Here is a 23,776-nt window from a genome sequence, read left to right on the forward strand (position 1 = left end):
GGGGATTATTTCCAAAATATTTTCCGACCTCTCTCAATCTGGTGGACATACCTGTAGTCCACCGGATCCTGGTTTTTGAGTTTTTCCGATCTCCTCGGGGAAGGGAACTCTAAAGGGTCATATACATCATAAATCTCGGAATGATTTTCATTAAATAAATTATCATGTCCTTTATCTCTATCACCCCTGTACAAATGAGGTCTAAAATATGTGTTACCCCCTGTATTTTTGGGTTTAGGGTAATGTGCATTACTGTTGTACTCCTAAATGTCCCTGTCTATCTTACTAAATTTTCTTTCATGTACTTACTTTAATACATTTCACTTCAACATTTTTAAGCATATCACAGTATTTGACTTTTTCACATTCAATGCCAAACATCAAATCACTAACAATTTTGTTATTTATAGTCTCTGTCTGGGAAAACATTCTGTCCATTTCCAGTTCATTATTTCTTATTATGGCCTTCATGATTTCCATGCCACACTTGTCAAACGCACTTATCAAATCTTTGTGGAAATCTGAACCTTCAACCACATTATTGGGGTATTTGCACACCCGTAAACCTTTCGGAATAATGTTTAATTGCACGCAGTGTTTTAAATGTTGTCCAATTCCCATGATTTAAATTTTAAAAGCATGTTGTCCAAGTCTGAAATTAAAGTGGAATAACTACTACTAAAATTATTAGGTTGAGGTCTGGATAACTGTTTAAAGTCTAGTTTGAGATCAGGAATATCTTTAAATTGGTTGAAAGTACCTGTTTTGTTCAAATTTGATACACCAGCTGTCGCTCCTCTAGATCTGCTGTTTTCGTTCACTGGTGTTTTATCAACTCGAGTGCCACTTATAAACAAAGAAATACTAAGTAATCCATCCAAGCTGTTAGGTCAAGGCTGGCTATCTGCCCACGCATAGAACAAGAAGCGTGTGCGGTTCCTTCATTCAAAGCTGAACCTAAAAGCCCCTCTTGGTTACAGGGGATGGAAGAAGTCAGTGTTTGCATCAAGGGCGTCAGTAAACTCACTAACTGCGATATCTGCCCAGTGAGCTTACGTAGCTCACCTAGTTCGTTTCCTTTAACTTTTCAGATGAAGAAATGTCCGATAAAGCCGGGGATTCCATGACCACAAAATAAGACTTGTAAGCAAAGTAGTGGTCTCAGTGCCAAGCCAAAAATAACTAGTAAACCAAGAATAAGGCACAGTGAATCCAGCTAAAGGACAAAACTCACTTTAATCCAAGCATGTAACAAACGAGAAAACACTAACGCTGTATAACCAGTTCCTCATACGTTTTCGTCAAAAAACAACTTCATCAGATAAACTTGGCCTCACTAAACACTTACATAAATAACCTAACCAGTTTGAATAAGCCAATGAAAAACAACTTGCATTAAATAGATGTGAAACCATCAATCCTTAAAGACATAAGTTAAATTTAAAACAATTTAAAATGCGTAAAATAAATAAATAAATATATATATATATATATATATATATATATATAAAGATATTTATTTGTGTTATATATACCTATATAATAAAACATAAAATTGAAGTGAAATGCTGAAATTCCTTAAAATACATAAAAGAAGAAAATTGGAAAATAAAAAAACAATAATAAAGTGCAATGAACAATAGAGTACTACCACCATCTGGTGGAATAATTACACATTACAAATAAAATGAATTAAATAAAATGAATTAATATTCTGAAAAAAAGGTACACGTTGTGACTTTTGGCTTTTCCTGGTTAGGGGTCACCACAGCAGAACTCCGGTTCACTAATGATTGGCAGTAGATTTTTTACGTGCCGAGTTGCCGGCCCTGACACAATTTTCAACGAAGGTACGCCCATTCACGCATGTCTCCACACAGAAGACGCTCTAGCTGAGAATCGAACAGGACGATGTCTTACTGTGAGGCGACAACACTACCGCAGCACCACCGTCTAAGCTGAAAAAAGATACATGGCCCTCAAAAATGACGTTAAATTGATGAATATATAAATATTTAAATATAAAGGAATAAAAAAGTGTGTATAGATCTAAAATATGTAAAAGTTGAACCATAAACAAGTATTATAATTTGGCAGACCTTAATTTCAGAACAGGTTTTATGGTTGACATTTCGTTAAGACCAGGGGGAGTACTGGCATCCAAAACAATTTGCCAGTATAACTCCCTGTATTCCAGGCGGGTCTTCCATGGACCTTCCCCTAGGATCTAAGGGGACAACTTCAATTACAAAAAACTGAAATTCAGCTTTATCACAATTTTCCAGATGTTTGTATAAAGCATTGTTATCCTTTCTTTTTCTAATGTCATAACCATGCTCATACATTCTCTGCCTCAATCTCCTTTCGGTTTTGCCAACATAAAAAGAATTGCACATCCCACATAGGGCAATATATACCACCCCAGTCCCAACTTTTCCATTTCTTGGATTATTATTTAGCAATAAAGTGCAGCAATCAAGAATATGAGACAGCAGAGGGACTGTGGGGCATTATGAGTAAGGGAGAAGCTCGAGAGTTTGCAGTAGTCACGAGCTGTAAAATGCAGCTGAGTCGGATCCTGAGGATCAGATCTGAACCCACATGCTGGGAAAGAATGGAAATGGACAACACAGATGGAATGTTATGGTTAGTATATCACTTCTTCTTACATTTGTTGGATGTTCACAGACAGTTGCATTTCTATTTGCATAGAACAAAAAAATCTGAGAAAAACAGACCAATTATTTGTTTCTTTTGTGGAATCAAAATTGGGCTAACTGGTTAACAAAGTAACTTTAGCCAGATGTTTAACTGATTTCATTTCCTTTCTGTCTGCAACAATTTGGGTTTGTATTTTGTCAAAACCTTTAAGAGCCCATTCAACTAGGTCCATGGCAACTTCATCAGTATTGTTATCCAGATCTTCCATGGATGATATCTGTGTGGCTGCAACTTGGGCAAGTCCTCATACTTTTATTACTCTTTACAAATTGGATCTGGTCTCGAGGGGAAGAGCAGCCATTGGCTCAACAGTGCTCAGGAATTTCCTTACTCGAGTCCTCCCAGGATTCAGATAACTGGAGACTGTCTCATTTGTTGGGGAAATGAATGAAAATTAACAGCATCAAATAATGAAGTTATGTACTCACTATCATGTTCCATCTGTGTTGTCCATTTTCATTCTTCTCCAACCCCCTACTTTTTTTTTTTCTGACTTCTGGAAGAATGAGAAGATAAGGAACCAATGTTCCTGTCTTTGAGCTCCAGGTATTGGTTCTCATCTTAATGTTGTTTTATTTTTTCTGTGAAGCTAAAAGGCCAGCAAGCAAGATCTGAGGTATGATGGGGGGATTATAACGTTATGGGTAAGGGAGGAACTTGAGAGTTTCCAGTATCCACGAGCTGTAAAAAGCATCCGAGTTGGATCCGAACACACTTGTTGAAGAATGAAAATGGGCAACAAAGATGGAATGTTGTGGTAAGTACATAGCTTCTTTCTTTTTTAAACATGCTTATCACATCCATATTACTCTAGACTTCAGGCATTTCTTGTGTCTGGATTATATTATCACTTTTCTGCCTTATCCTTTGAACTATCCACTTCATCAAGAGTGTCCGTAATGTCTAGCTCCAGTTATAGCTTACTGCAGGCTACAGGGTATCCACATTTTTCAATATTTAGATGGCTTTGTTATCTTTATAGGGTCTTTTTCATAGTGTCAGGAATCTCACATTTAGGTGAGAGATCTGCTACATAAGCTGGGATTCCTAGAGAACATCCAAAAGTCTTTTTTGACTCCTTCACACAGGATTGTGTTCCATGGGTGTCTGCTAGACACTGCAGGTCAAAGAGCTTTTCTTCCTCAGGAAGAAAAATAGATGTAGGTCTAGGTCTATTTCTATGGATGTCCTTCTGTTCTCATGTTGCAGTATTCATAACAGTGAAGAGGTGGCTGCCTGCAGCATCAGACATCCAGACAGTATACCAAGGTCTTGGGATAAGGGGTGCGTGCGATGTTGGCTATAAAAGTGACGTCTGCACTTACCCAACCCTGAAGTTTTCTGCTGCAGTGATCAATGGGACCTCTGATCACCAGCTCCTGGAATCCATTTGCTCATTTGACTTTGGCTGTCCACTAAAGATCAGTACCCTTTTGGGTTTTTTGATTATATTCCTTCTTGCTTCCCAGTCGTACATGTCAGCTAGCAGCTAGAAAGGGAAAGTGTGCTTGTGGAAGACAGATTCCACATAAGGACATGCATGATCAGTGTTTTTGTTTAGGGGAAGGCCATGACTGTGTCTTGCAACTTCTACCAGTCATTTGTACCTAAAACTTTGCATAGCCGCTTGGCTGCTTTAAAGTTATACTTAGAAAACCAAAGACTCTGATATTTGGCATTAGGTATGGAGGGTGGGGTAGGCACCTCCGAGGAGCCGCCTCAGAACAAGGCCAAAAAAGTTAGGCCTAACGCCTATGCTGCAACTCAGGAGTCTAGTGAGACTATCAAGGCAGATGTTAGCCCGGGGTCTCATCGGACATTGGTTTCACCACTGCAACCAGGAATTGTGGTGGAAACTGGTTCAGCTCATGGCATCAGAGGGGTCTGCTACCGCCTTACCATCCACCCCAGCGTCTGCTCCAAAATATACTCCTATTATTCCTCTGAAGAGGAAACAAAAAGAAAAACACAGAGCTGCAGAATCAGCACCTGGATGGGAAGTCTTTTCCTAGAACTTGTTCAGTGCCTTCCAGGCCCTTCAGTCTCAGGTGCTCCAACCAGCCCTACCACCTGTGCAGGCCTTGGAAGAGACAGAGGAAGAAAACTCTTCTTTTCATGAATCCCTGGCTTACTGTTCCTAGTTGAGTCTCCCATGGACTTTGCTACTCCTGAGGAGGAGGAGGACACTATTAGCCCTGATTCTCCTGGGGAAGAATTATCCTTTGGGGCACCATTACACTTATGATAGTGCATTTTAAATGGCAGGTCTCATATGTTTCTGAAATTAAAATGAGGTATTTTGAACTCCTGCATAGGTTCATAGGTTCATACTAGGCTATCTGCCCTAGGGCATTTATAAGCCTAGCCAGAGTGTGTGTGGCTTTCACCACCCCTTAGGATGAGAATACTATACCCATTAGTTTGCTGTGCCTCTGTCCAGCAGTGATACAGAGATGATTCCCGGGGTAAACCTACGATCTCCCATCCACTCGTCAAGATTTCTCTTGAACAGAGTCAGTGAGGGGCTCTGCCTCACATGGACTGGGATTCTGTTCCATAGTGTAGGGAGTCTCTGGGTGATGAATCTGTCCCTCCAGCACGTCCTATTTATATCCGTGTTGAGGTTTAAGTCTCTTGCTCTCGTGGCTCTGGTGGATTTGGATTTTTTGAGGTGGAGCATGTCCATTAATTCCGGGTTGGACATGGCCTTGTATGTCAGGCACAGATCACCTCTGAGCAGACGGTATGCGACTGAATAGAGATGGAGTTTCTTCAGTCGGGCATCGTATGACATATGTTTGAGCCCCTTTATCCTTTTGGTGAGGAACTTTTGGGGTCTTTCCAACTGCTGCAGGTGTCGGGTAAGGTACATTCCGAATGGGGCGTTGTACTCGATCATTAGTCTGATAAGTGAAGAGTACAGGGGTACAATGACCTCTCCTGATCTGGATGTGAATCCCTTCATGATCAGGTGGGCAATGTAGAAGGTCTTCCTAACCACTTTGGCAATGTGAGTGTCAAAAGAGAGGTTACTGTCAACTTGGGTCCCCAGGTCCCTGATAACTTCTTCCGTGTTTAATGGATTACCACCTATGTGGTAATTAGGGGTTACCTTGTTTTTCCCAAAGGGTATGACTATACATTTTTTGGCATTTAGCTTAAGGCCATGGCTCTGGCACCAGTTATCCTTTTCTATGAGACCTCTCTGGAGGATGTCTGTGTCTGATGGAGTGTCAATTATGGTGCCCAGTTTGCAGTCATCTGCAAATTTTGTCAGCCACAGTCCCCTTATGTTTGCCTGCACTTCAGAAAAATAAATGCCGAACAAGAGGGGGCCCAGGACTGAGCCCTGTGGGACACCGCTCGTGACCGGATGGACCAGCCTTCCCCATCTTCAGTTCCTCCTCTGCTTCCAGCTTTTCATGATGCCTTTCAGGCTGCATCCCAGGTCCCAGATTCTCAGCCCCCAGCTTCTAAACTTCCTGATAGGTTTTTACAGGGTCCCCCAGGATGCACAGTTCTTGTTCAAGAACCCCCCTGCAGACCCAGCAGTCATAGCTGTGTCAGCAGACAAATCCTCCAGACAGCTGCCTTTCGCTTCTATATTCCCTACAGATAAAGATAGCACATTCATGGATAGACCGGGGAAGAAAATTTATACTTCTCCCACACTAGCCATTATCATACTCACATGGCTAGGTTTGTTCTAGGTACTGTAGCCAAGGCCTCTGAATTAATGCCAGATTTTCCTGCAAAATCTCAGCTTTCTGCCCTGCCCTCTACCACTTCTCAGGTGACCAGGCACTCCAAGTGCAATTATGATGCTGTAGAAGCATCTTCCAAATCTGCAGCATCACGTTCTGTCCTGAGAAGGTACTCCTGGGTGAGACTCCAGCCCCTACTCATGGATGTACAAGCCAAATTGCTGGATGCACCACTTAATAATAAGACCCTTTTTTGGCACTGCTTCAGCAGCGCTCCTTAAATCTCTCCAAGAAAAGGGCAAGGAGTTGCAAAATTTAAAACATTTGCTAGTCTCGCCCATTCCTAAATAGCACAGGAACTACCCACAAAGGAGGCAGTCTTCTCAATTTATTGCTCCACAATCTAAAGGACAGAGACACACTAGGAAGCAAACCACTCCTAGACCCTTCTCCATGTCAGCCTCTACTCCTTTTCAGAGGCAGCCTGATCCTGACAGAGCTCCTCCACTGTAACTCAAACCCTTTAGCCCACTTCCACCCCCCCCCCCGTCCTTCCTCCTCACCCTTTCCCTATCCTCCTGGCAGAAAATTGCCTCAGAGACTTGGGTCCTTTCCATCATCCAAAAAGGTTATTTTATGACTTGGTGGACAGTTCCTCCCTTCCAGGGAACACCTCAGCCCCCTTCAAGCCAACTTCACCTCTTTCCTCCAATTTTGGATCAGCTCCTAGCTCAGGGCACAATAGAAAAAGTCCCTCCAGGTCAGACAGACAAGGGATTTTACTCCAGGATGTTTTTGGTCCCAAGAAAGGATGGTCCTTGGAGACCAATTCTGGAAGTGTCTATCCTCAGTCTATTTCTTAAGGTGCCTACCTTCAAGATGCTTACCTTGCATCATCTCTTACCCCGTATCCCCAACCAAGCTTTCATGGTATCCCTGGGTCTGAGAGATGCCTACCTTCATATCCTCATTCACCCCAGCAACAGGAAATTCCGACGCTTCTCAGTAGGTTCCTTACATTTCCAGTTTTTTGCATTGCCATTTGGGCTCTTTACAGCTCCAAGAGTATTCACAAAGTGTCTAGCCCCAGTTATCCCTCACTGCAAGACTGCAGGGCATACAAATATATCCCAACCTAAACAATGTGTTAATCCTACACCAGGACTGTCACTCCCTTTACTATCACCTACACATGGTGTGCAAAACCTTGGCAGACCTAGGGTTCACAGTGAACCAACAAAAATCACAAATGACACCTACCCAAGATAGTGTCTTCTTAGGGTGCAGAATAAGAACAGACAAGATAGCAGCCTTCATCCCCTGCCAGAAAGTGGAAGCCCTGACCCATTACTTCCAAACTCTTTTTTCCCTCCAAACCATCTCATCCAGGGAATTTCTGAGGGTCCTAGGCCACATGCCATCCTTGATTCACATGCTTCCTTTTGCAAGGCTGCATATGAGAAAGTTCCAGTGGTTCTTCAAGAATCTGTGGAACCAACACTCCCATCCTCTGGATGTTTCCCTTCCTCTTCTCCCATGCTTGAAAAAAGATCTGGAATGGTAGATTTCATCCATCAACTTCAATCAGGGAATACCCTTGCAGATCCCCCCACCCTCACAACACCTCTACACAGATGTGTCATATCTGAGTTGGGGAGCAGTTCTGGAAATCAACAACTAGAACAAAGTTCAGTGAGAGTGGTCCACCCAGAGATAAAGGGATCATATCAATATCAAAGAACTGAGGACCCTTCTTTTGTCACTTCAGACATTCCAACAAATTTTCCTACCAGGCACCTTGAAGGTAGTCACAAACAATATGACTATCCTGTCGTATATCAACAAGCAGGGATGGACAATGTCCTATCCACTTTGCACCTTGACAATTCTGATTTGGTCCCTAGCATCAAAATTACACATTCACCTGCAAGTTGTGTACATTCCTTCAACAGAGAATGTACCAGGAGAAATTATTTATCAAAATGGAAAAGATTCTCCAGGTGGTATTTCAAGAGCAAACAGAACCCTTCTGTTGTTCCAGTACTCTTGGTCCTTTCTTACTTGTGTGAGCTTTTACATTCAGGGCTGATGCACTCTTCTGTAAAAGTGCATTTGTCAGCCATCTCCACCTGCCTTCCTTTGGTACCTCCTTTAGCATCCAGGTTAGATGTAAAACTCTTCTAAAAAGGTGTTCTTCATATCAGACGTCCTCATAGACCTATCTCTCCATTACGGGATCTTAATTTTGTGCTTGAAAAACTCACACTTCCTCCATTTGAACCAGCTCTCTCAGCATCACTTAAACTATGTACTTTGAAAACAGTACTGCTGGTCTACCAGGAGGGTCTCAGAAATCCAAACTCTTATGGTTACTCCTCCTTACCTTATCTTCCATAGAGACAGTGTCTTCTTCAGGGCCAATCCTTCTTTCATGCCTAAGGTGGTTAATGAGCTCTCCTTGAATCAGACCATTAATCTACCTGTTTTCGTCCCTCAACCTCAAAACTCCTCAGAAAGAACTTTGCGTTCCTTGGATGTTCATAGACAACTAAGGTATTACCTGAACAAGACCAAATCCATTAGAAAGTCTGACCAGCTTTTTGTCTTCTTTCACCCTAGGGCCTTGAGGGAAGGCAGTGTAAAAACAGACAATTTCGTCATGGATTTCTAAGGCAATCTCTTTTTGCTATTCCTTTCATGAAAAGGAACTGAATTCCAATGTGAGAGCTCACCCTACTAGGGCAGCTGCTTTTTCAACATCTTTTTTTAGGGGTGTTGACTATGCTTCTATTCTGGAGGTGGCAACTTGGTCTTCTGTACATACTTTTACCTAGCATTACAAACTAGATTTGATTTCTAGAGCCAGAGCTGGGTTTGCAAGGTCAGTTTTACAGGGACCCTGCCTCCCAACCTGCTTCTCAGGCTCCTACCTAATGCTTTGGTACTCTTCCTACTGTTATGAATACTGCAACATGAGAATAGAAAGGCGTAGAATAGTTGTGTAAGAACTTACCATAACCTTAGATGTCCTCCTCTTCCATGTTGCAGTATTCAGTAACCCCCAACTACCCCCTCTTTCATTTGTTTATAGGGGATCATAGGTTCATACTAAGCTAACTACCCTTGCGAGCCATTTTAAGCCTAGCCAATTATCCCTTGTGAGACTCAAACCCTGAAACTTGTACTTGTAAGGCAAGCACCTTAACCGTTAGGCCACCCTCCCAACCCCTTATTTATCCTTTCTTCTGTGGGATTTCTCTTCCTCCCTTACATATAAACAGGGCACAACAACAACTGCTACATACCTCTATATAATATACTTGCCTCCTTGACTGGTGGTATATGTGGGTTTGAAAAGCTTTTTTCTTCTTGTATCCCGGGGTACTACTGTATGCAGCAGTCAGTTCTGGGTTGGGTACGTGCAGACGTCACTTTTATAGCCAACGTCAGTTTATGGCTCTGACATGCAACGTCGCACGTACGCCTTATCATAAGATGGTGGTATACTGGCCGGATGTCCGGTACTGCAGGCAACCACCTCACAACTGTTATGAATACTGCAACATGGAAGAGAAGGACATCTAAGGTTATGGTAAGCTCTTAAACAACTATTCTTTTTCCACTCAGAGTTTGGTCACTGCAAGGGAATACATCAGGATTTTTGGCCTTGTGGCAGATATGATTCTCATAATACTCCTGTCAAAATACTGCACACGAGTAAGATACAGTGGTATCTCAAGTCTCTCTGGTCCTAGCACCAACATCCTTTGTCTTTTCAAATCCCAGTGCTGGGATTTGTCAGGGAAGAAATCATTGGATGGAGACAGCAAATATCCTGAAGTCTGGGTCTCCTTTTCTCTGTACCTGCTGCAAAGCAGTCAAACACCACAAACATCTTTTACCTTGCTTGGGGAGCATCTTCAGGAGGGATAAAAGTGTAAGGTGTGCGTGTCACCAAGGACAGACACAAGCACAAGAATATAAAAGATGCTTGCTGTGATCAAGACACTCGACTCTCTGAATCATCTTTGGTCTCTGGCACCTCTTCAAGTTGTAATAGACAGTACCACAGTCATGTGATACATCAAGCAAGCAAGGGGAAACCAAGTCCATACCCCCCTTTGAAGACTAGTCATGTAAACTTGGGATGTAGCTTCGTAGCGCAGTCTCACTCTGCAGGCATTCTAAATTTTATCAGAGCAAAATTGTGTAGCAGACAAGGTGAGCAGGACAGGGGCAAACCATCACAAATGTAAACTAATCGGGGGAGGGTGGGTTCCAAGATTTAATCCATCTATGGAGAGTTCCTCAAGTAGAATCAGCTGGCAATATTCTGCTGCAGGACTTCATGCAAGAAGGCCTAGAAGACATGCCTCTTATCTTTGGACAAGAATGTTTATGTATGCTTTTTCCACCTTATTCAATGATGTCCAGGATACTTCTGAAGATTCAGAAAGACTCCCCAAGATCATCGTGGTGACTCCTCTCTGGCCAAGTCAACAGTGGTTCTCATTTCCTTGGGAAATGGCCATTGGCAGTTATTGCAAACTCCATCATTGAATGGATCTATTCAAACAAGATCAGGGGAGTTTGATACGCCTCAGCCACAATCAGTTTCAGCTGACTGCCTGGTTGATAGGGTCTTAATTCCCTTTAGACAACTGTTTACTGAGGATGTGTATATGGTACTAATGGTAACAAGAAATTCTGCTACTAGAAAATCGTGTATTAGCAAATAGAAAAAGGTTATCTAGTTGTTGCCAACAAAAAAAAAACGGCACCCATTAAGGCCTAGTTGTTTGGTTTTACAATATGTATGAGAGTTACTATCCTATAGCCTTTCTTACTTCTCCATCAAGGTTCAGTTCTCAGCCATTTCAGCATGTCAGACCATGGATCCTCCTATTTCATTGCAGTCTCATGTCAAAATGTTTTTGAAAGGGGTTTTGCAGAAGAGGCCTTCCAAGAAAACTGGTGTCCCCTCCTTGGAATCTTAATTTTGTAAAAGGGAAGCTTAGCACTTGCTCCATTTGAACTAGCTAGCCTGACTGATAAGAGGTGCTTAAAATGGAAAACTTGTCTTTATTGATTCTCTAACCTCTGCAAGAAAAGTATCCGAGTTGCATGCTCTTATGATGGGTCACCCTATCTCATTTTTCACAGAGACAGGATTTCTTTGAGAACCAGTCCTTTTTATGCCTAAAGTGGTACCCATGTTTACTTTAAGCCAGTCTGTCCATTTCTCTGCTTTTATTTCCTGAACCTAAAAATGAGGGGAAGAGGATGTCCTTCAACAACTCTGGTGGTATCTTGACAGAACTAAGTCTTTCAGATCTTCAAATCAACTGTTCATTTCTTGTGAAGGTAAGACGAGACAGCCTCTGTCAAAACAGACCATTTCCAAATGATTGTCTAAGTCTATCAACTTTTGTAATACTTATCACAGCAAAATTTCCACCTCCCAAAAGTAGTAAACTACGGTCATCTACTTGTATAGCTAAGGCTACTGCAGCAGTGATCAATATGATGAACATAGTACAGTCTTGTAAATTAACTTACCCTAACCACTGATGTTCGAATGATCACTGTTGTATCAGCCACTCCCTCCCTCCATTCCCCTTGTTTTTTAGTTTGTTGTTTATGCCAGGGTGTGTACTTTTATTTTTTTTGTTTATTTATGTTTCATAGCATTGTCATTTTAGGGCTCAGCCTCCATCTCTCTCTCTTTGTTGGCATGAAAGTGCCTGAAGGTCTTGGCACTCAACCCTGTCTTTTTAGTCAGCTCAGCTGGATCTGTGACTAATGGTTTAGGTGCATGGAAGGTGGCCTAGAGCTTTGGAAGTTGGATGGATTTTATATCCTTGGCAGGATATAACCCATGTAGCTACTGCAGCTGTGATCATTTGAACATGTGTTTACTTTAAGCCACTCTGTCCATCTCCCTGCTTTATTTCCTGGACCTAAAAATAAGGGAGAAAGGTTGACTTTCAACTCCTGTGGGTATCTTGACTGTTATGGTAAGTTTACTCGAACGAGTTTACTTTCTTATGAGGAATGTTTCAGAGTCCTCCTTTTAAAGGCACAGTTGGTTTTGCTAAATGTGTGGTAGGAGCTTGCTAATCACACAGCATCAGTGTGGCGCTACTTGACACACCAGTATGGTGATGCCTGACAGAGGCAACCTTTTTACATTTCATTTGGGTCGAGAATGTGAGTGTTTCATCATTTGTAACTTCTTTGTCATGCAAGTCATTGGGAGATGTGTCATGGTGCTTGTTTTCACCTTTCTTATTTTCTAGGTATTCATATTCTGATGTGAGCATGCTCACTGTCATGTTGTTGTTTTGGCATGTATTGCATAGTGTGTTGCTGCACATCAGTCATATATCATTGCTAATGGAACTTCATTTCCCCATTTTGGGGTATCTTCAGGTACATCTGAATGTCCATCCAGTAGTGTGAAGATGGACATATATCTATTATAATTGATTTCTCACTCATACCTTGCATTATTTTTCTCAAGTAATGTTACTTGAAAATGTCAAAAGTTATTATTTATTTATTTATTTTTTTACATTTGATAACTGGGAACGTCCAATGGACACGGGTCCTTTTTCAGTGGAGGCCTGGGGAGAAAAGCTGTGCAAATAGCACAATTGAGATCAATATTTTTTGACAGTAGAGAACTGTTGAGCATTCATAGATTACTATTAAAGGAAATTAAGTCCAAGCGCTAGTTAATGTCTGATTTTTTTCCCCTTTTACATAGATGGAGTACTAGATCTCTCTAAGAAAAATAGTGCCACTTCTATAACACCTGCACCATTTGATCCATCCTACTTGTCAACCTCATTTGAAATGAAAATATCAGGGTAAGTAGTAATTGATGAAATTCAATAGTTGACTTCTTGCCAGAAGAAATGCCTTAGGCACCAACATTGCAAAGCTGCTCACACAACACCAGTTGGAGACGGATAGAAGTACTCGTTAAGCAACACATTTGTCTTTCATGAATCTTGAAGTTTTATTCATGTTTAATTCTAAGTAATGACTACGCAGTGTGTGTGTGTGTGTGTGTGTGTGTGTGTGTGTGTGTGTGTGTGTGTGTGTGTGTGTGTGTGTGTGTGTGTGTTCCTGCTTTCGTATTCTAAAAACGAGAGCTGATAGCTATGAACTGTGCCTGAAGAAGACTGGGTCCTGGTAGAATACATAAAAGATTGTACAATGTAAATGTATTGCTTCCTGTCAAAAGTATTATTTTATTTTATTTTACATTTGTTTTACGGGAGTGTCCAACTGGGCAAAGAGCCTGTTTTCAGCAGAAACCGAGGGAGATAAGCTCCACATAACAAAGTTAGAGAAAGATCCATATTATAAGACATCAGCAGTCTTTTTATATTTCTGTATTTTATTACTTATGTACAACATAAAATCTAATATGTAAAAACATATAAAGTTCACAGAAGTACATGAGCATACTCATGAGACAGGTATTTTAAATTCTTCACAAGTTATTTGTTTCTATGCAATATGCAAGTAGCGGCAGGCGAGTATATTAGACTTTCAGGAGTACTAATCAGATCTGTTAAACATATATGTTGCCTATAGTAGTTATCATTTTATTGGAGTGCTTTTGCAGGCTTGTAAAGGCTCATCACTTGGTCTCCTTTTTAGAGGGTGGAGGTTCTTGATATTTTGGTGCATGAACTACAAAGGAAATTGGAGATGTTCTTCGTGTTTCACTGTTGCAGTCATTACATTTAGGTAATCTGCTGGCAGGTTCCCCTCAGTCTGCCTGAATAACAAAGTCTTGGGTCCTGCGTCGGTTGCTGTCTCCTCTTCTATGACGTCAGGTCGTCAGGGTTATAAAACATGCAGCCGAAGACATTTTAATCAGGCTTTTTTGCCACATGGTGCCCGAAGCAGAAGCAGTTCACAAGTACCAGTCGGCCAACTCTGAAATTTTCATTTTCAAGTTTCAGAACCGAAGTCTTCAAACTAAAGCTAAGTACCCCGTTGGGGAAACTTTTTCTTGCTTCTTACCGATGTCAGTAAAAGTTAATAATTGCATTACTTGTGGGAAGCAAATACCTCATAAGGATTTTCATTTGTACTGTATTCCTTGCCTAGGCCCTGATCGCAATGTGCCTTGCTGTCGGTTTTGTGCTAAATTTAACCCACGCACTATTAAGCGTCAGTATATTTTTGCTTCTAAATATTTTGATTCAAGATTTAACTACCCTGAAATGTCAGCGGTTAGCAATCTGACTACATGAGTTCACAAAAAACACAAGGAAAAAGACAGAGGCAGACCGTCGAGGTCCAAAACAGACGAGGAAGCTTCTCCTAAGCCTGTCGCCGGTATTCAGTGAGGCACTTTCGCAGCCCCTGATACCCACTATTTTTGAATCGCAGGCCTCTACCGAGACCCATTCTGAGTCTGGTATGCCGCGAAATTCTGCAAGTATTGAACCTGTGGATGTCTCTCCCTTGGATGGGTCCGGAGCCGCTGAGCAGGCACCGGCTTCTGAGGGTGTTTTCAGGCCTCTACATTTGTATATTAAACAGACGCCATCATCAAAAACAAGGCCAAAACCAACTTCTATGTCTAAAAAAACGACGCATGAGCCATGTGCTCAGGTCCCTATGCCTAAAAAACAAATTATCAAAATGACTGAGGATTTAATTAACTTGATCAGGGGTTCCCAACCCCCTCCTGCTAAGAGACCTAGGCAAGGCACTGATTATGAATCTTCAGATCAGGTTTTCATTTCTTCTGATTCCTCTTCTGATCAGGAATTTTCTGTTCCATCTTATGAGGACTCTGACGCAGAGGAAATCCAGCCCTTCTGCTTCTCCTCCTGAGGATTACTCGTTTGGAGACTTTGCATACTTTAAGGGAACATTTTCACTGGGACAGTCAGGACTTCTCAGAATCAAAAAAGAGGCTTAGGGATTTTCTTCTTCTTCCTCAGCATAGGCCTTTGGCAATACCTCCTGTATTAGACATTGTTGATAATGTGTTCTCGGAATCAAGCTTGGCTCCTGATTCCCTGCCTCCGGCACCTAGTAAGCCAGACAGGTATTAGAGTTCCTGACTCACACAGATTTATTTTCAAAAATCCTGCTGCTGATCCTGAGACTATTTCTCAGGGTCCCAATGGTGTTAAGGCTTCTACAGTCAAAAATCATACCCCTTCTGATAGGGATAGATGGGGAAAGAAGGTTTATACATCTGCAACCTTGGCTTTAAACTGCCAGTTTCATATACTTAAATATCAACTTCTTGTTATGGGCTTACTGAAACAGAAAATTATGTTGATTTCTGATTGTGTGGAAAATAGAGTTACAGGATTTATTGCATTCAGCAGAACAGATTGTAAAGCATACTTTGCAATGTGCTTTTGATTCCTTAGAGGCCTCTTGCAGGGCCGCCATAACTGGATCTGTGATAACAAGGCATGCCTGGCTCAAGGAGCAAAATCTGCCTGATCATGTTGAAGCTAAATTGTTGGATACCCCTTTACAGCATGACAGTCTGTTTGTTAATAAAGCAGAAGAGGTTTTAAAGAAAATGGAAGACAAATCTAAATCTATGCAAACTGTAAAAGATTTCTTGCAAGTACAGCCACCCAGGTTCAGTAGGCACTGGCCTACTAGTCCTTTCCTGTGTCCAACAGAGCCACTCAGGGCAAACCCAGGCGCTCCAAAAGCTCCAGATATCAATCACAGGGATCTTGCAAGTCAAAGCAATGGGGGTGCCTCCACCTCCAAATCTGGAGGTAACAAAGCACAACCCTACAGTAAGCAGTCTCAATAACTTTCCTCTGCCATCTCCAAGCACTTATCTTTTGGCAGCCCCCTTGGGGGGAAAACTAGCACTTCATGCTCAAAATTGGCATTTAATTACCCAGGACAAGTGGGTATTAAACATAGTATCCCAGGGGTACACATTTCATTTCCACACGTTGCCAATTCCAAACGGATAGCCAGATCTGCCACCAAACCAGTGGGCAGAGGCCCAGAAACAAGTCATGGCCCTCTTGGATATGGGGACTATTCAACCAGTACCAGAAAAGGAAAAAGGACAAGGATTTTATTCAAGGCTTTTCCTCGTACCCAGAAAAGACAAATCATGGCGTCCAATTCTGAACTTATCAATTCCAAACCCGTTCCTGGACATACCAAAATTCAAAATGCTGACTTTACTACAGCTACTGCCTGTGCTAGGCAAGAATGTCTGGTTGTTAACTCTAGACTTAAAAGAGGCATACCTGCATATACCAATAAGGGAATCTTGCAGAAGATACCTCCGCTTCAAAGCAGGCTTTTTGCATTACCAATTTTCTGCACTGCCCTTTGGCTTATCTACTGCTCCCAGGGTCTTTACAAAATGCCTGGCACCAGTAATTGCATTTTGCCTGGCACCAGTAATTACATTTTGCAGACAAAGAAACATTCAAACTTATCCTTATCTGGACGATTGTCTCATTCAGGCAGAGGACAAGGACACTCTTCTTCAACATCTGGCATTTGTAAAAAGGCTTCTGGCATGCCTAGGGTACACCATAAACGAAAAGAAATCACAACTGGTACCCTGTCAAATAATTACATTCCTGGGTGCAAGCTTAAATACAACTGCCCAGATGGCTTACCTCACGCCAGACAGATTTCAATTGACAACATACTTCAAACAAATGGCAACAAAAACCCAACTGTCTGCAAGACATATTCTGCAGGCTTTGGGGTTCATGGCATCCTGCATTCTACTAGTTCCATATGCAAGACTGCATATGAGGAAACTTCAGTGGTATCTAAAAAGCTTATCAAGTCAACATTGTCACAGCCTGGAAACAGTGATTCCTCTCATTCCCTGCCTGCAATAGGAGTTTCTTTGGTGGGCAGAGACACGTCACCAAAACAAGGGACTGTCATTCATTCTACCACCTGCCACCCAAACCCTAACTGCAGACGCATCAGACTATGCTTGGGGGGCCCACCTGGCAGAGAGATGCATTCAGGGCAAATGGAGCCCAAACCAAATGCATCTACATATCAACCAGAAAGAAATGCTAGCTGTTCAGAATGCCCTGACAGCCTTCAAGGACTTCCTTCATCCAGGACAACTACTGATAGACAGACAACACCACAGTTATGTGGTACATAAACACGCAGGGGGGTACCCATTCCTACCCCCTTTGCAGACTAGCCATGGCCATGTGGAACACAACCTTGACTTACCAAATAAATCTTCAAGCTCAGTTCCTGCCAGGAACGCAAAATACTGTGGCAGACGACCTAAGCAGAAATCTTATGGACCCACATGAATGGAAACTGGTTCCACAAATCTTCAGCATGTTAACACAAAAATGGGGGAGCCCAGACGTAGATCTAGTTGCCTCTCCCCAAAACTATCAGTTGGACAAATTCTGCACAAGAACTCATCACAAAAAAACATGGAAAGTGGATGCTCTATTTTTCAGCTGGAAAAACCTATCAGTCTATGCCTTTCCCCCTCTGCCTCTACTCTCCAAGGTCTTACTAAGTCAGACAGGAAAAACCAAAAATGATTCTAATTGCTGTGGACTGGCCTCGCCAACACAAATCTTCAGCATGTTAACACAAAAATGGGGGAGCCTAGACATAGTTTTGGGGAGAGGCAACTAGATCTATCAGTTGGACAAATTCTGCACAAGAACTCGTCACAAAAAAACATGGAAAGTGGATGCTCTATTTTTCAGCTGGAAAAACCTATCAGTCTATGCCTTTCCTCCTCTGCCTCTACTCTCCAAGGTCTTACTAAGTCAGACAGGAAAAAACAAAAATGATTCTAATTGCTCTGGACTGGCCTCGCCAACACTGGGTACCCACTTCTAAGGAATATGTCACACCTTCCTCCATAGTACTTGTGTCAAACACCTCACATACTGTCTCAGCAGAACTATCAAATTCTGCACATTCAACTCCAAACTCTGAATCTTGCAGCATGGATAATCAACTAATTTCACCAACCACATCCCTCAGTAAACCTGTGATGGATGTTATTTTGGAGGCCGGAAGACTTAGTACTAGAAAATCTTATGTTGATAAATGGAAGAGATTCTGTGCTTGGAACCAAGTGCAAGGAATAGACACAGCAAAGCCCAATATTCCGCAGATTTTACAATACTTAACTGAGATGCTTCACAAGGGCCTATCTTTGTTCAGTAAATATCCATGCCTCTGCCATCTCTGCTCATTACAACACGGAGCCTCCCCTTTTTTCTCATCCCCTGTTAAAACAGTACCTCAGGGGGGCCAAAAGTTTAAGACCTCCAAGGAGAGCACCAACTCCTGCATGGGACCTCAATTCTGTGCTGAAAAAACTCACCCTACCTCCTTTTGAACCAGCAGCTACTGCAGATATAAAATTTCTTTCTTGGAAGACAGCCTTTCTTTTGGCAGTCACTTCAGCTAGAAGGGTTTCAGAACTACAGGCTCTCATGGCAGTGGAGCCTTTTATTATTTTCTACCCGGACAGGGTGGCCATCAGAACCAATCCTTCTTTTATGCCTAAGGTGGTATCCAGTGTGGCTCTTAAGACCATTCACCTGCCAACTTTATTCCCAAATCCGCAGAACAAGGGGGAGCGGATTCTGCATTCACTGGAAGTACACAGACAACTAAGATTCTACTTAAACAGGACAAAATCTTTAAGAAAGTCTGAACAATTACTGGTGGCATTTGCTGCAGGATCAGAGGGAAAGGCTATATCAAAGCAGACTATTTCTAAATGGATAAACCATTGCATTCATTTCTGCTACTTGCACCATGGTAAACCTGTGCCCAAGGGGATCAGATCCCATTCCACCAGGGCTGCCTCTACTTCAGCAGCTTTTATCAAAGGGGTACCTACCAGTGACATTCTAGAAGCTGTTACTTGGAGCTCAGTTCATACGTTCACAAAGCATTACCATTTACCTCTCTTTTCTAAGTCCAGGGCAGGCTTTGCCACTGTAGTCCTGCTGGGCCTTATAGCTGCTCCTAATGCTGTTTAGTTCCATCCTCCCATCCATAGCTTTGGGATTCTACCCAAATGTAATGACTGCAACAGTGAAACACAAAGAACATAGTACAGTTGTGTACACTTACCATAAATGTAGATGTTCGAGTGTATTCACTGTTGCAGTCCGGATTACCCACCTGCCAGCCCTCTTTCTATACCTTTTCTTTCTTTTACTATACTCAAAAGCCTTTGTGGTGTATTTACTTTTAATTGAAGGTAAATTTTATGATTTCTAAAGTGCATTTATATATTTATAGTTATATGTATATATTTTTTGCTCCCCATGTGGGGGGGCACCTGACATCTGGGGCAAGAAAAACTGATTAAAATGGCGTTGGCTGCATGTTTTTTTACCCCTGATGACCTGATGTCATGGAAGAGGAGACAGCAACTGATGCAGGACCCAAGACTTTGTTATTCAGGCTGACTGAGGGCAACCTGCCAGCAGATTACCCAAATGTAATGACTGCAACAGTGAATACACTCGAATATCTACATTTATGGTAAGTGTACACAACTGTACTTTTCTTAAACTGTATTGAAAATGTTATTGATATTTTAAACTGATTGTTTATTCCAGTTTTGTTACAAATTCTTGGCAACATGGCTTTTCTTTCCAAAAGCTGTTCTAACATTTTTGAAAAGTTTAGTAAAGAACCCTATATATAATTTCCTTTACTATGCTTTTCAGTAGACCTAACCTGCGATATTCATCATTTGATCATTGCTGCAATAGGATTAGCTATATGAGTTATATCATGCATAGGATATAACAGCCGGCCAGCTTCCAAGGTTTAAGGGCACCTTCCACATGCCAAAACCTTTATCAGGTCAAGCAGAGCAGTGACAGGCTTCAACCACTGTCTTGCAGAAAATTTTACCTTACAGGTTGGAGGGAGGGAACTTCACTTCTTTCTGATGTATCAGTTACTCTCAACTGTCCAGATTTTCACCTCATATGTTTAGTCTGTGCCTCATAAAATGTGCATGTTTTTTGGCAAGTCACTGAGGACTGAAATCACAAAATTTTGAGTTTCAGACATAATGTCCTTCAGAAAATGCATGCTAACACAAATCCTGTTATTAGGTTTATAAGATCATTATTTAAAATCTGTCCTTATTTGTGGGCCTTTGATTCCCCAATTTTTTTTTTTTTTACTTTGTCTAGGTTTCTTACACTAAGCGGTTGAGAGGTACGATGTGCCTAGTATAGTGATGGTGAACCTTTTGGGCTCGGCGTGTCAAAAATTTGGAAAAAGCTCATCTTGACTCTGCTGGCATGTCACCCCCACCCCCCACAAACAAAAGAGAAACAGTTCTTTACATATTCATTTATTTAAAAAAAATACAGCCCAATCATGTGTGCTGCTATGTATTATAAAAGTAAAAGAAAAATCAGTGTCTTGCAATGGAGAAAACAATATGCACACTGATAATTGGGCTTAAAATAATGCACTAAAAATTTATCTTACTTTTAACAGTAATTTTGAACTAAACTGAAAAAAATATGGAGCACACTGCATTTGATTTGATTAATACCATTAAATTAATTTTTTGTTGCTGAGTTGTAATAGATAAGTGGATAAGTCACATATTTCTTGTATTTTTGTTCATTCAGTTTCTTTAGTAACTTGGGTGTTGGTGAACGCTGTTGCTTCATCCAAAACGTCATGGTGTCATCTTTGACACGTGCCATAGGTTCGCCATCACTGATCTAGTATCAACATCTCACCTCATGGCCAACAATTTATTTATTCAAACCTGAATTTCCCTGTCAGTGGACAAGTATGATTTTATTTTGAAAATTTAAATTGTCTTTGTAACTGCCTGGGCATGATGAAGCACTAGAGTACACGGTGGAAGCCGAAACATAATCATCTTAGTCTCTTTCTGTCTATGACAAAGGTCAGTGTATCGATGAATCATAATAGGTAGGAACTCACTAGTGAATTTGATTTAGTTCCAGCAATTTTTTTTCTTGCAGGTGAGTGAATAAGTCTGTGTTGATCTTGTGTAGTTAATAGTGACACATGGTGGCGTACTTCTCCTAGATAAGCAGCCCTGAAATGCAGTAAGCCCACTTCTTGCCAGTTAGAAGCGGTCTTTTTTTGTATACCCCTGTTCCCCACCTGACTTCTCTCTTCCACTTTGTGACTTGCTCTGAGTACTCTTGTAGCTACTTTTTATGATGATCCTGGGTATAACCCTTCACAGGCAGCAGAGCCTAAGTGGCTAATTAGGTGAGTGTGGGCTCAGTTGAGTCAGATGAACACAGGGAACCTTTATATTGCAGATATTTTGTCAGAATCCCTAACATGGCTGCACAGGATGCATGCCCCGTATGTCATACACTGCTTATGTTTTCACTTCCATATTTACTCTTTAGATGCCTTGTGAGGCAGCTGGTCTCCACCACAGGTCATGCAGACTACATTTTATTTTCACCTTTCCCGGCATAGGAAAGCTGGAAGTTAGACATTTCATTCTCTCAACTTCCAGGTATGACCCTATCACCTTCTTAAGTCCTTTTCCAAAACCTGCTGTATGAACTGGCACCTTATCTCTGTTTTGACAGGCCAGTTGCAGCCTTTAGTAATTTGAATGCATTTTCTACTTTAATAGTATCGTTGATCATTAGGAGTAGAATTTAAACTGATTCAGAAATGAGAAAAGGAGTTACTGAAATATCTGAAAAATAATGTTCTCCATCTGAAGAAGAGGTGCCTTTGATGTTTATCACTTAAGACTCAGTGCAACTAGTCAGAAAAGTGGCTATGCTTAACTAGTAAAAACTTTGAAAACAAAATTCATGCTTCACTGCAGGTTTGTACCCATGACCCATTAGTTCTTTTTGTGACTGGACAGGGATGGCACTACCTCGTCATGACCAGGAGTGTGTCATTGGTGGAGATGCATAAATGTTTTCCTAAGTAGGTCTTTTGCACAGTGTGACATCAGTGAAGTGTGTGTCAGTGTCTGCAACTCCGCTTTTATCTGCTGTCCATACAACTTCAAGTGATAATCTGTTCACTGAAGACAAGAGTATTCCAGTATCATGTGAGAAACTGCTAGGATTAAGAAGCCATTCCACAACAATTGTCTTTTAGTCCCACTGCAGGGTCTGTAACACACCTGTGGTTGAATCTGGAGCTAGCAATTCCTCATCAGTACTCTGTTAGTAATGTGAAAAGCAAAAGATACATTCTTCACCATCTTTTGAGGAGGAGGAAGACTTTTGGGTCAGATCCTATCTTCACTGAGGCTACATAATCCAGTTGCGAAGAGACTGTTGCAACCTTTGAGTTCACTGCAGGGCATCACATTTGTTGAAACTGTTTAGTTAAGGGGGGAACATTTTGAGTGGCTAGAAATGGATCTTCCTCCCCAGAAAATGATGCTGTAGGACACTAAGTGAGCTGTTTCACTCATTAAAATACCTAAAGTTATTGAATGTGTGCAGACACTTTTCTTCCAGCTTCCAAAAAAGGCAAATAGGTTGTATAATTCAGCAACTTGTAAATAAAATGGATTTATGTAATCTGAAAGCAGATCTTACCAAAATCCAAAACAGTGTCAAAACAAAACAGTTCCTTTGACTACCCTTTCCATAGACAAATAATTCAGGTTTATATGACAGTGTGATGAGTATTTTGACCTTTTCACTTCTTGCTGTAAGGACTGCTGACTAAATGGGTAGACGAGATTCAGTACCAAGGTCTTTGTCTGATAAAAGTCAAATTGGGAGAAATTGACTTCTCCAGCAGATAAAACTGGGGTTCACATATTGAGATGTGTTTATTCTTATTTATTCATGTATGTATTTAATTACTTATACTTTGTTGACCAGATTAGTCTCACTAGGCCACTGTCCTCCCTTTATGAGATCCCCGAGGTATTAATGCTGATTATGAGAAATTTGTTCAGAGCACAATGGAGCCTCCCCTACTCTTTTTTTTTTCGATACGTGCCATGGGATCTTTTACATCCACCTGAGCTAAGACCAACTCTGGCGGCTGTGACCTTGGTTTAATGTTTTTTTTATTATTTTTATTTATTTAACATTTGTTGACCGGGAATGTCCGACTAGGTTCCACAGAGCCTGTTTTCAGCGGAGGCCGGGGGAGAAACGCATGCCTTTGGAATGTGGGAGGAAACCGGAGTACCCGGAGGAAACCCACGTGAACACAGGGAGAACATGCAAACTCCACACAGAAGGCACCCCAGCCGAGAATCGAACCGGAGAACCACTTGCTGTGAGGCGACAATGTTAACCGCTGCACCACTGTGCACGTTTCATCCAAAGCAT

The 23,776-nt window shown here is 41.5% G+C and overlaps 1 protein-coding gene across 1 annotated transcript in view; it reads left to right on the forward strand.

Moving 5' to 3' along the window:
• The window catches only part of LOC122794056 (ligand-dependent nuclear receptor corepressor-like protein), a 1,533,107-nt gene that overhangs the window by 1,108,292 nt on the left and 401,039 nt on the right, over window positions 1-23,776 (forward strand). The window contains exon 4 of the mRNA XM_044062184.1: window positions 13,195-13,297. Within this exon, the coding sequence (XP_043918119.1) occupies window positions 13,195-13,297 (103 nt within the window). The remainder of the gene's footprint in view (window positions 1-13,194; window positions 13,298-23,776) is intronic.

The sequence above is a fragment of the Protopterus annectens genome, chromosome 2.part1, assembly GCF_019279795.1.
Source record: "Protopterus annectens isolate FY-2018-M chromosome 2.part1, PAN1.0, whole genome shotgun sequence".
Taxonomy (NCBI): domain Eukaryota; kingdom Metazoa; phylum Chordata; order Ceratodontiformes; family Protopteridae; genus Protopterus; species Protopterus annectens.